The 13,082-nt window shown below is 43.8% G+C and overlaps 1 protein-coding gene across 2 annotated transcripts in view; it reads left to right on the plus strand.

Moving 5' to 3' along the window:
* The window catches only part of prkcab (protein kinase C, alpha, b), a 74,422-nt gene that overhangs the window by 41,593 nt on the left and 19,747 nt on the right, over positions 1-13,082 (plus strand). For both annotated transcript variants that reach the window (XM_035614359.2, XM_035614360.2), the window contains exon 4: positions 12,136-12,247. In XM_035614359.2, coding sequence (XP_035470252.2) covers positions 12,136-12,247 — 112 coding nt within the window. The remainder of the gene's footprint in view (positions 1-12,135; positions 12,248-13,082) is intronic.

Here is a 13,082-nt window from a genome sequence, read left to right on the forward strand (position 1 = left end):
GGTTTAGAGCTATGAAATGTAAACATTGCACATTAATGGCTGTGACCAGTTGCATGTACATCAACAGACACACTTGATGCATTAGGATTATACAAATGAAGCGTAGGCTTGCTACACTGAAGCAATATACATTTATCTCCAGTGAATAATAATGATAATAATAATGAATTTCATTTATAGAGCCCTTATCATTGCTAAAAGCAATCTCAAAGTGCTGACTTGTCATAGTCACGGGTCAAGGTTCATCTTGTTTAAGACCCACGTATCTCATCTCATCTCATCTCATCGCCAGGGATGTTTTCTCTGTCTAATCATGAGAGTATAGTACGTATGTTGACAAGCCATATGAGGACGCTCCCATATCACTGACACCTCTAGAATAAGCAGCCCACTGACGGGCCAGCTGTTGATCTTTTTGCATCATCCTTAAGCTGCATATCTCTTAGATGATCTGAAAGCTTTTAAGTGAACTTAGCGTAGCTCGGAATGAGGAACGCTGAAAAGAATATATGCTTAGGTAAGACAAAGAGACAGATAGCAGCTGTGTTCCTTGTGTAATTGCGGTGACGTAGATAGTGAGGGACACACGTTTGCCTCCATACACACGTGAACGCACGAACATGCACACGCACACAAGCCAACAAGTGGCACAGCAGTAATCGTCTGCTCTTTGGATGCCGGACAGAAACATCAAGGGCCAAAGCAGTGTCTCTGCCAGCTGCAGGGCATCTGACATGACTACACACTCTCACACACTTACACACACACACACACACACACTTACTTACGCACACACACACACACACACGGTGGCATGTCAAAGGGCTTCGGACAAATGACAACACAACACACACAGACCTTATGTAGCACAAAGACTGTTATTGAGATGACACACTCACCTTGAAGTTGCACTGAAATTTGGAACCTGATCATTTTATGAGTGGGGAAATATGAAGTACAATTAAGTCAATCTTTTGGATTACAACTACAGTGGAGTTGCCAATGACATAGTTTCGGGAAAAAAAAAATGTATCCACCCAATTACAAAAGTGCTCCCACTGTGCAGGTGTCGGCCCGACGTGGCTAACAGCTGCACCATAAAACATAACTTTATCATCCTTGACATCCTCCAAACACATTATTGTCACAGATGGCCACTGAGGATTACCATGTGTGTAATTAAGTCCCATGCTGCTATGGGCTTAAGCAATCTATCTCTCCTATGTACTCCATAGGCTTCATGTGCACTCTCCAATTTCCCGGGTCTGTTTGCCTGTTGACATCACACGGCCCATGAGCACTCGTGTAGAGCTGCACTCCTGGTGCTCATCAACACAGAATGACACAGATGAGGGATTTATCAAAGAGATGATTGCTGTCAAATCCTGTGGGTGCGCTCATTGTAATTTGAAGGATGTGTAAAGTATCGGGAGCCTAACGATGTTTTCACAAAGAGACATGCTCATATTTCTGTACAGTTCATCACAAGCAGTTATGGGTTCTCTAAATTCACCTATTTGCCATCCATAAGCAGTTCATAAATGTTCAATAACAAACACATGCACACACTGTATTTATAAATGTATCCTCAAGTGGGCACCAAAAAGTGGAATCTGGTGCATAAACGGATAACAAATGACAATAAACACAGTTGTAATAATACATGTCTTCATAGGAAACATACAATTGCTTTGCTTTTATAACTGACAACAAATATGGTGCGTTATAACTGTAACATTTCAAAATGTCCTTATGCCTCTGAAAAATACCTAATAGTATGTTGGAATTTATATTCATGTAGTGCCTACAAATAGGTAATTGGGGGACTTAAAGTATCAATTGGTAATTTAGAGGATACTGTATATATGATTTGAGGCCCTTCGTGTTTTATGGTACTACTGTGTGTGTGTGTGTGTGTGTGTGTGTGTGTGTGTGTGTGTGTGTGTGTGTGTGTGTGTGTGTGTGTGTGTGTGTGTGTGTGTGTGTGTGTGTGTGTGTGTGTGTGTGTGTGTGTGTGTGTGTGTGTGTGTGTGTGTGTGTGTGTGCGTTTGCGTGTGTGTGTGTTGGACATACACACACACATGTACGTGTAATGCCTATAGTGCACCTCCTAGTTTTCTGTGTTTGCATTGTGCTCTGGTTAAAATTAGCTTGTGTGTGTGTGTGTGTGTGTGTGTGTGCGTGTGCGTGTGCGTGTGCCTGGCCACTTGGGGCCTGTCCTCCTTGGTTTCCATGGTGATGTCGCAGTGATTAACCTGCAGGTATGTTATCCGCCACTTGTCCGGTGCTCTTGCAAGTCGACACTTTAATAACCACGCGGGGGGAAGTGGGGGGTAAAATGGAGACTGTAGCAAAGCACTGTGGGAAAGCAGGTGATGGATGATCCAAAAAGTTTTTGTGTTTTCCCTTTTTTCTTAGACTTTCATGACAGTATGGTAATAGTTATCTGGAGTCCTTGTGAAACTGCCCCGTGCGAAAATCCAGCAGATTAAAATGACCTGTATAATTATTCACTTCTGAACAGAGATGAGGTGTCGGCAGCAAACAGGAAAAGTGAGAAAGAACATATTCTTAGCCAGCCATTATACTCTGCATGTCTGCTTCTTACCGGTTTTATTTTTAGCTCTACCTGCTCACTAAAGGTCGTCGTGTTTTTGTCCCTCTTCTGCATAATGTTGTTGATGTATTATATTATGTTCATTCAGGACTGTGATGTTTTCCTAATTGGACATGTTCATAGTCTCTGGTAAGACAGAAAAAAGAGATGCTGATCCTTTGCAGGATTGCAAAGGCCCACTTCTTCTTCTTCTCTAACAAATTCAGTATTTTAGACTCGCTTTTATCTTTTACCCTTTTTTCATCCATGAAAATCTCACCGGCAGCAATGTTCTCCTCTTCACACCTGGGAGCAGCTCAGTAGAACCACCGTCTCCGAGCTCTGAGCTGGAGCAGGTGGGAGTTGAAGGGTTAGGGGCTCATAGGCACCAGACGAGGCCCCCACTTTTCTTATCCAGATTTGACCAAATTTTCTATTTAGAAAGATGGATACAACTTGTAACCCACTGGTCACAGGTTCATTTCACAGCTCCATTATTATGTAATTTAATGAACACAGGATTTCTGAGAATACAATGTGTGAATCATTTTAGATTTGTAAATGTCCGAGTGACAGTGCCCTCTAGTCATTACAGGAATTCTGATTAGTGCCTGCGATTAAAGGTCAGTTATTGAGTCTGAGAACAAGTGGGTTTAGATAATTCCCAGATATCTTAATGATATCATTTCAAAAACCCAAAAAGCAAAACAAAAACATTGCCACAAAGCTCAAAAAAGGCCTTTTTCTAACTGCAGAAATGGTTTTCATTAAACAAATAAACCTTTTAATACCACATAGAAAGCATTTTAATGCAGATCTAATTGAATGACATGTAAGGCTTTTCAAGGCCTGTAGATACCCCTTAACATAAGCATCACTTCCTGTTGCATCCATTTAAAATATTCATTACCAGACAATTGTGAAGAGTAGCTCCATGTGTTTTAATGTGTAAAAGCTGTATGTAAAAGTGTTTACATTCTGTACTCAGTCTTTCGGGTTTGCTCGGTATTGGCACAGTGCCGAGTCCCGACTCCCTGGGTGGGATTCTCCACTTCCTCTCAACAAAGTCCAAAAAGCCAGCTCAATTACCTCTGAGCAGAGTTGGAGGGCTCACCGCCGCCGTCTCTTAACGGTGCCCGACAACTGCAGCCGCAGAGGCCTCTGTGTCAGAGGGTGGACCACCCGGGAAGTGATGATGCGCTCAGGTTGAAAGCCTCTGCTTGTCCTGTGTGTGAATACGACAAAGGTTTAGCCGCAGCTCGTGTCAGAAGAGAGGCCCGCACACACACACGCATACGCACACGGATATAAATGCAAGCCTCATATCCTAGTCAGTCTAATTAAATGCTGTGTTTGATGATGAAAGTCGGGTCATGATGAAAGGGTGCGTGGTGTTCAGAGGTGCAGTGTGAATGCATCTGAACACTGGATCGCTCCGCCACTGTTAATTAGAGCGCGGCGGGGAAGGATTAAGCAACCGGCACCTGTGTCGGCTCCGGCTTCATTTCACGGTGGAAAGTAAATAAATACACGTTCTTGAGTACAAGTTTGAGTATTTCCATTTTCAGCTACTGCGCACGTCGACTCTCAGAGGGAAATAGTGCACCACTACAGCCAGAGTCACTGGCTACTTTTCCGATAATGATGTCACATAAAAACACATGATAAAATTATAAAACACAGTACATTGCCAAATATTTTACGAGAGACATTTCCCCTGTATATGTAAAATGGCCCAGATGGATAAAGCACATAAAAGAGCTCTTAATCCAGAAATGCAACAAATACAAAAACACATGCAATTTCTGCAGAATGATTATGTTAATTTAAGTACATTTTGCTGATAATACGAAGTAGGATTTTTAATGCTGTACTTTTATTAGATTGTTGAACAGCAGCTCTTAAGTAAAGGATCTGCATATTATTGGTGTGTCCTCTCTGCCCTATGATGCTTCTGTTTGTTGCGTAATACTGTTGCACAATTCTGTAATTCTTTTCGTAACTTGTTCGATAAAGAACAGCCTCATCGTCATAAACCACGTCAACACATCTCATCAACAGAAATCTCGGTATCCCTTAATCCACTGAGCTCAGAGAGATTGCTGACATTGGTCTTTATGCCGTTTCTCACTAATGAGCTGAGCTCGTTCATTTCGGTATCATAGGATGTGTGTGTGTGTGAGTGTGTGTGTGACTGTGCATGGAGCATGTATGTGAGGGGCGTGTATGATATTTTAATGCCTCTTGATTTTGAATTCACTAACAGGACTAGAGAGGCGTACAATCAGAGGAGGCACACAACAAATGGCAGATGCACAATATAAGACATTTACTGCCAAGAGAAGAACGGCGCACACACACACACACACACACACACACACACACACACACACCAGCACAGAGCAGCACAATATTGCAAAAACAAAACAGTCCTAATATGCATGTAGCAACCTCAACGTTCACAACTTCTCCTTTAATGTCAGTGTGTGAAGTTTGTATTTGCTGCCTAATTTACAGACCATAAATCTGTCTCCTACATAACGAGGCCACAGTGGGGGAGTCTGACGGCGACAGCCCATTGAACACTGAGGGGTGGCTGCAGGTGGAGAGAGAGAGAGAGCGAGAGAGATGTCGTACCGCTAATTAAATCAGTGATTGATAGTCAATACCAGTGCCAGTCCCTCCCTTTACAGCCTCCCTTTACATGACCTACAGACAACACTCTCCGTCGTGGTTATTGTCAGTGTAAGTCTTTGTCTCTGGTGTTGTGAAAAAAAGTCAGTTGTGCGATAATAAGAAAGAGATGATATGATGATGAGCGGGTCATTGTGCGTTTTTTTTTTTTTTAATCAGCAGTGGTTCCCAGCGTTTCTCTGCTTTTACCCTCCTCTAAGTCTTTCCCTTATTCCTCACATTCATCGCGTCTGTTGCCGTTTTCCGCTGTTGATATATCTTGTGTCGGCTCCTTCCAACCTCTGTCCTCCCTCCTCTTTTATTCCTCATAGACTGAGTCACTGCTTCATTATTGTTTTTTAATCAGTAGACGGATCACAGTTGTTCGTACAAGTGGTGCAAGCGGTCGCGTGAAGGAAATCTCCAGCCGGGTATCTGTCAGAATGTTGTATTTGAATAGCTCAGTGTGTGTTTGTGTGTGAGAGATGTGATTATAGACAGACAAGTTATGTTTTTGTCTATTTGACAAACAAAGAAAGAACCCACTAAATGTTGTTGCCGATCCAGCAATTCAACCTTTCCATTTTGTTTAGCATTGTTAGGGTGTTTTGTTTTGACATTTTCACAGATGTATGGATGTTGATGAAAAAAAAAAATCAATAAATCAGGGGAATGATTTCAATGAATGTGTGTAATTTGATGTGGGTTGATTGGATTCAAGGGGACTGTTGGGCCCTGGCCGAAGTCTGTGCTCTACTGAGTGACATTAGTTTGAACCTATTATCATTATGGGCCTGGGGCCCGTTTCACCCACATGCAAGCTGGAATTTTTCATTTTCACGGTGTCACGTTTCACTAATAAGAAACGAATGCAAACAAACGTCATGCACGACATCCAAACGTTAGCATGCCAATCGTTGCTTGTCACAAGCTGTCAGTCCTCCTCACTCCGTGTAATTGTCACAATGTGGACACGCGACTGTTCGCTGAGGCCCACGGTGGCTGGCTGGCGTGCTGACACTGCAAAATGTCAACCCTGCAAACACACACACACACACACACACACCGCCAAGCCTCGTCTCTGACATCATCTCCTCTTCGGTGCATGTGACTTTGTTTGTCTCAAGATCTTGTTGCTGCAGTTCTAATCATCAGGTTTTTTTCACCATCTCTCCACTTCATTTTTTTATTCACTTAACCAGTCTGTTGCTTGCTTACACTTTACAGATCTCTATCTAACCCACCGTGAGGTCACCCATTGGTTTGTGAACTGTCGCTTTGAAGCCTCGACTTTAGTATTTTTGGCCAGTGCTATCTTGTTTGTGTTTTTAAACCAGAAGTAAGCATATTTAGAGGAGCGCGGGAGTGGACCTTACTGACAGCTTGTCCACCTACACCTGCAACCTGCAGCTATTGGACGGTACTTGCTGTCAATCACTCTGTATCTGTGCCCCAATGCGTACAGTGCTTTATCCTCTATTTTACTCTAAATGAGACCACAATTTCCAAGATGAACATTATGCCGTCTTGAAGAAGACTTGAAACTAGCGATCGAGACCCTAAACTCGTTATTAAATCCAGTGAGAGGTACAGTCATTTTCTCCTAGACTTCTATAGAAACACTTTTTGCAACCACTGGAGTCGCCCTCTGCTGGTCATTCGAGAGAATACAGTTTTCATGCACTTCTGTATTGGTTTGATTTTCTGGACCCGGTGACTACATCCATTTTTTTTCTGTCTATATACAGTTTATATATATATATATATATATATATATATATATATACACACACACAGTCTATGATCACCTCAGGTCGGACTGTTGCCTGTTCAATGGTGGTGTGTGTGTGTGGACTTTCCTGACAAAACCCGTGTACGTATAACAGAGTGAATCCTCTCGGCTAAAAACATCCCTGCATGGTTTTCTCTTTTTCTTTCTTTTTTTCTTTCCCCAGCTGAGCAGCTGAACTTCAGCCTTGAGGAAAGGGAACATTTCATCATGGGTCTGGCTCTAAAATTTGCGCCGTGGTGTTCACCTCTTCTATGTGGACGCTCTTTGTGGTCGTACAGCTGTTGTCCGTCGTGCACATGCCGTGCAGGAACGTGCACGCACTTTAATTTTTATCAAGCCAGAGATTAATTTGTTCTCTACTCCTGTTCCCCACTCCTCTGTTTGCTTTCTCTCCGCTGACTCAATCTATCACCAAATTTTCTCTATAAGCCATTATCACCATAGCAACTGTATAGTTGTTCACTTTGTCCCCCCAAGCCCCCCATCACACAAACACAGACACACACACACACACACACACACACGTATACACCCTCACAGTATGATTCTGGTCTTTTAAATCGTGTCTGAGTTTTGTGTTTGTTGATGTTTTTTGAAAGACTCAATTCCTCGCGGTGATGGTGGTGTCTCGGGACCACTTTGGTATTACAAAGTGTGTGTACTGTAGTGCAAACAAATAGCTCCACGGTCTGTTTGGTAAAACAACAAATAGGGAAACCCGATGAAGGTTCATCGCATCAAATCACTTAATCGAATAAGTCATCCGGTCTGTTTGCGTGTTTATTCTGAATTCTTATGGTTTGGATTTGAAATGTCTAACTTCATAATCCTGTTAGATAAAGTGGCAACCTCAGTCTGTCAGACACCAGATAATGTCATGTACAGTATATAAATGAAAGGTACCCTGCAGAGTTTTTTTGACCATTAGTACATTAGGAACTGTAGACAACACAGGATTTTTAACATTCCAAATATTTGGCTTTGCAAATGCAAAGTTGAGTTAGTTGTTTTGTTTTTTTTCACTTTTTATTTTGCATAAAAAATTGCTTAGAAAACTCCACAGGGCAGCTTTGGGTTGGAGAGATGTGTGTGATTCCATACGAAGGTGGCGGTTTCACTGGACCTTGTCGGCAAGCTGCCTTTTCTTTTCCCTCTGCTCTTAGAGATGCTCTGGAGAGTTGCCATGTGTTGCTTGCAGGCAGAAGGCCATTTGTCAGGGGATGAGGGCGGCTGCCATCCCCCTTAAACCAAAATGACCATAAATTCATCCCCCTTGATAAGCGGCCAATTCTGCCATCCCCTTTCAGCCATCACCCCCATCCCCTTTCAGAGAGATCGCAGATAGGGAATTGGTGTGTGCAGGTGGACATCCTTTAGTTAATGCTAAACTGCGGGATCCACAGTTGATTTTTAAAAGCTGAAACCACCCGCTCCTGTGAGATTTGGGTTGGCCGGACCCATGGGAGTGGCGATGCCCGCGTGTTATATACACTATATATAACTAACTTCTGAATATCAACTGACTGCAGGAAACTTCTGAATGCGTTGTGTGTTTCAGTGGTGGAAGTCCATCCACTATCTATAAGGCTTTATCCCTTTTAAGGGTCGGTGGGGGGAAGTACATTTTAAAGAAAACACAATGATTACATCACTTATTGCTTATACAGTAGGGACACTTCAGTATGGTGCTATGCTTCTCATCATAATCATGAATCAAACAAGGATGAAGATCACGGGTTGAAATAAAGTCCTTTGCTCGCGAAACATCGTCAGAAGAAATTACACAACACATTACTCTTTGCAACCATCAACCCAGTTTGTCTCAGGCAGATGTGAAGGTAGCTCTGAAGGGGTTGCTTGTTAACCGATTAACCTTAGATAGGAATCACATCAGCCTCTTTGCTCTTCACTTTTTACGGTAATAATGTCCAATTAGTATTAAGATATTGTTACTTCCTGTTGCGAGGTGCCTGTCAATGCCTGACTATAATTAGCAAGATCATGGTGACTCTGCTCTCATCTTCGACGTCTTCCTCTTCCTCTTGCTCGATGTGGCCCTCGTAACGCTCCGAGGAGTTCGGCAGCGGTGTCATCTCGCCTCACTGCAGCCATCTTCCCTCCCGGGTTTCGCCTCAGCAGCTCTGTTAAAAAAGAGCATGCGTTTCCTTCAGTGTTCTCTCAGCTCCCAGACAGTTGTGAAGAAATTGTTTCGGTGACAAAGGGCTCAGTCCGTCTTGATAATTAAAAAAATAAAAGTTTCAAACGCAGTGTTTGTGCAGGACATTTGGGCACCATGCAACGTGGGCCCTCTGACTCTGCTGGAAGAAATCAAATACATCCACCACTGTGTGTTCACTTAACCAAACCAAATATTTTAATGTGGCAGCGTGGGCAAGAACGAAAGCTGCCAAGTGTTCTGCCTCTTCATGCGTTTGCACATTTGATATTATGCATATTATTATGTTTGATACATAATCAAAACAAAGCCTTTTACCTCTTTAGATCCTTTAGGGTGCTGGGGATTTGTGAGAATACATACCCATGTGAGAATACAGCCGGAAAATCTCTGGAATATTCAGAACGCCACCCCTTGCCTGAATGTCCCAGGACATTTGTCTGACACGGACAAGCTCCAGCTTTGCTTTTCATTTGTGACCGGCAAGCTGCGTTAAATGTCCGGACCCAATTCTCCAGACGAGTCCATGTCCGAAGTGAGACAGAGAGAGCCCATGAAGGACGGGGTAGCGACTCCAGTCCACTGCTGATGCACCTCCAAGCTGGTTTGGTCAACCACCAATAAACACTAAATAAAAGGAGGAAGAAAAAATGAAGCAGCGCCACAGTCAGCAGGACAAACTTAGGGAGACATTGGATTTGTATTTGTCACAACAACCATTCTACTCTGTCGACTTCAGATCCGAAATGTTGTCTTATTGGCACAGTTACTGTTTTTTTTGTAGACTAAGTTTGCTACGTCTCCTCTCATCGCCACCACAAAAAGACCCAACATGCACGTATGAATCTATCCAACTCCATTTACTGAAATGTGATCTTCATCTCATCAGACAGCAGTGGTCCTGTTAATTATGTAAACCACATTGTCATTTTGCAATACAAGTCAGATTTAGATCTATGATTGTCTTGACACAGGGCGATGTAGGCTACTTATTCATTTGCAGAAACGGTCATCATTTTAAATGATTTGAAAAATCTGCATAAAAATCAAACTGGTTTAAGCTCCTGGGTCGGCAAAACCGTGAATCGACCTGCAGTAACTCTGTCGTTCCAATTTCATTTTTATCTGTGGCTGCCCAGGGCAGTGGGGGAGTATACACAAAGAGACGATGGCACTGGTGCCAGAGAGAGAAAACATACGAAGAAAGCAAGATGAGAGAGGAAAGAGAGGGCTCAACATGAAAGCAAGAATCTTCCAAGGCTCGCTGTCCAGAGACGTGGAGACGAAAGGAGTGAGGAAGATAAAGTCAAACAAAGAGAGAGAGTGGTCAGATCCCATCTCCTCTGCCGCTGCCTCGTCGGACGAGTGGAAAAGATGCCGTACAGTGTGGAGGGGAAAGTGTGTTGCAGAGGTACAGAACACTCAGGAAGGACACAAGGGCCATGGGGCCATCTGGTTTATTTATTTTTTTGTTTGTCTCGAGAAAAGCCTCCAGGAAAGGCCAGGCGAGAGGATCAAAAAATAAGCGAGCTCCCTGAGAGGAGAATATGCTAATTCGATCTTCTTCACTGATCCTCTGCCAATCACGCCCTAACCACCCAACAACTGCCGCCTTCTCCATGCACAGGTTTCTCCTCCACGTCTGCCTGTTTGTCATTTCCCTCTTTGGACATGTTACTTGCTCGATTTAACGTGTTTGCGTTTGAGGGAGGGGGAAAAAAAGGGCACTTGTCAATGATGCGGGCCCACTTACTCAGTCAGTGGCCTGTGTAATTACACATGCTGGCGTTCTGACACATTTCAGCGTGATGGAGGCGACGCCGGTGGCGGTTTATCCAACCTCATTTGCAGGGTTTTAATTACAGCTACGCGTGTTTTGTGGCGATTGGAGGAATTAGCTCACCTTAGCCACTACAATGCCGAGTGGAAAACGTATGAATCGATTTCCGACAAGAGGCATGTGTATGATATCTCCCGGTTTGCTCTGTCCTGCCTGTTTGCTTGGAGACCTATCGCAGCATCAATCCCCAATTGCACAATACAGCTCAATTTTTTTACTCGGCCTCAGTGCCGGATGTTCTGGCCAAGATAAACAGTTTCTCAGTTACAATCGCTCCTGGCACTACAGGATCACTGTACAGTGTTGTTTGTGTGTGTGTGTGTGCGCCTTAACATTTGAAGACTGAATTAGGGAGGATGCTGAGAAGACTTCCAGGACGACAAATTTGTTTGTTTGTTTGTTTGTTTGTTTCTCCTTCTTTTTCTTTGTCAGTCTCGTCCACCGATGCTATGGTCGACACGATGTCTGTGATTGGCAGATCTCACAGCCAAAACTCAGCTGCCGTTTCCTGGAAATTACACCGAAGTGCTGTTTGGTGACTTAATGAGGCAAAAAGAAAAGCCCGGCTCTGACTCCATGAGTCAATGAAGGAGACGTTAAGCAGCAGAGCGATGAAGGGAATGAAGATCCATTTGTATTCCCCGTAACAAAAACTACTCTCATATCAGTTCATATCAGATGTCTTTCTGAAGCAGCAGTTGAACCAAAACAGGTTCATCTTAACCCCAAATGTCTCCTCAGGGCTTTGTGACCACAAGAAGTTAAAGATCTTGGCTTCATATTTGCCTTTTCGTAAGGGAAGACTTATTGCCTTGCTGTTGAAAAGATAAACTCTTCTATTAAATACAATTTTTATACCATTTGGAGAGTTTGGCACAGTTTTCTGGAGCCTTGACACCTTTTGTCAACCACCTTAACTTTGACATGTATCGGTATATTTGATTTAAATATAAAACCTACAATAAGTTTTACGGTATTTTAATGCTTTTTTCACCCTCTCTCTCTATCTCTCTCTATGTCTCTCTCTCTCTCTCTCTCTCTCTCTCTTTGTCGCCCAGGACCCCAGAAGCAAACACAAGTTCAAGATCCACTCGTACGGCAGTCCCACCTTCTGCGACCACTGTGGTTCGCTGCTGTACGGGCTCATCCACCAAGGGATGAAATGTGACAGTGAGTACACACCCTGTCTCTGTGTGTGTGTGTGTGTGTGTGTGTGTGTGTGTGTGTGTGTGTGTGTGTGTGTGTGTGTGTGTGTGTGTGTGTGTGTGTGTGTGTGTGTGTGTGTGTGTGTGTGTGTGTGTGTGTGTGTGTGTGTGTGTGCGCGCGCGCACCTGTGTCGAATATGCTGTGCTGGTATCCGTCCTACAGCCGGCCCTAATGAGAACAGATGGGAATAGACTTGTACTGTACTACACTCAGCCACATCCGAGGCCCAGGCAGATTTCCCTGTCCCGGACCTGCTGAGTTCACTCTGCGCTCCCATTCTTTCCACCCACACTCACTCTTTATCTTCTCCACCGTTCTTTCTTTGCATGTATGACCCCGTCCCTCACAATATTTCCCTCAGTTTAATTCCCCTTTTCCCCCCATGTTTTTTTCTTCCGTCCACGCTCTTCTTCACCCATTATTTCCCCCCCTCTGTCCTTTTGCTCCTTTTAAATTTTTTCTCTTACCTTTGCTCTCCGTTGTATCGTTCATTGTGCCTCCTCTCGCTCCCCCTGTTACTACTTAATCTCCATACATCACCCTTCGTCCCTCTCTCCTCCTCTTACTCTGTCTGTCCATCTGTGGGTCTCTGGTGGCGACCTCATCGCGGATGGTGATGGGAGCACACCAGAACAAATTGATGCGGGAAGGCCATCGCCATTACGAGCTGCTTCCCCATCTCTCGTCTCTCCTTGTCTCCTCCCAGCATGTCAGCTTGACAAGCCTGCCGAGTGGAGGGAGGAAGCATGCAGGAGAATGGGTGGAAGAGGACAGAAAGAGGGAGCAGGGCAGAAAACAC

The sequence above is a fragment of the Scophthalmus maximus genome, chromosome 17 (genome assembly GCF_022379125.1).
Source record: "Scophthalmus maximus strain ysfricsl-2021 chromosome 17, ASM2237912v1, whole genome shotgun sequence".
Taxonomy (NCBI): domain Eukaryota; kingdom Metazoa; phylum Chordata; class Actinopteri; order Pleuronectiformes; family Scophthalmidae; genus Scophthalmus; species Scophthalmus maximus.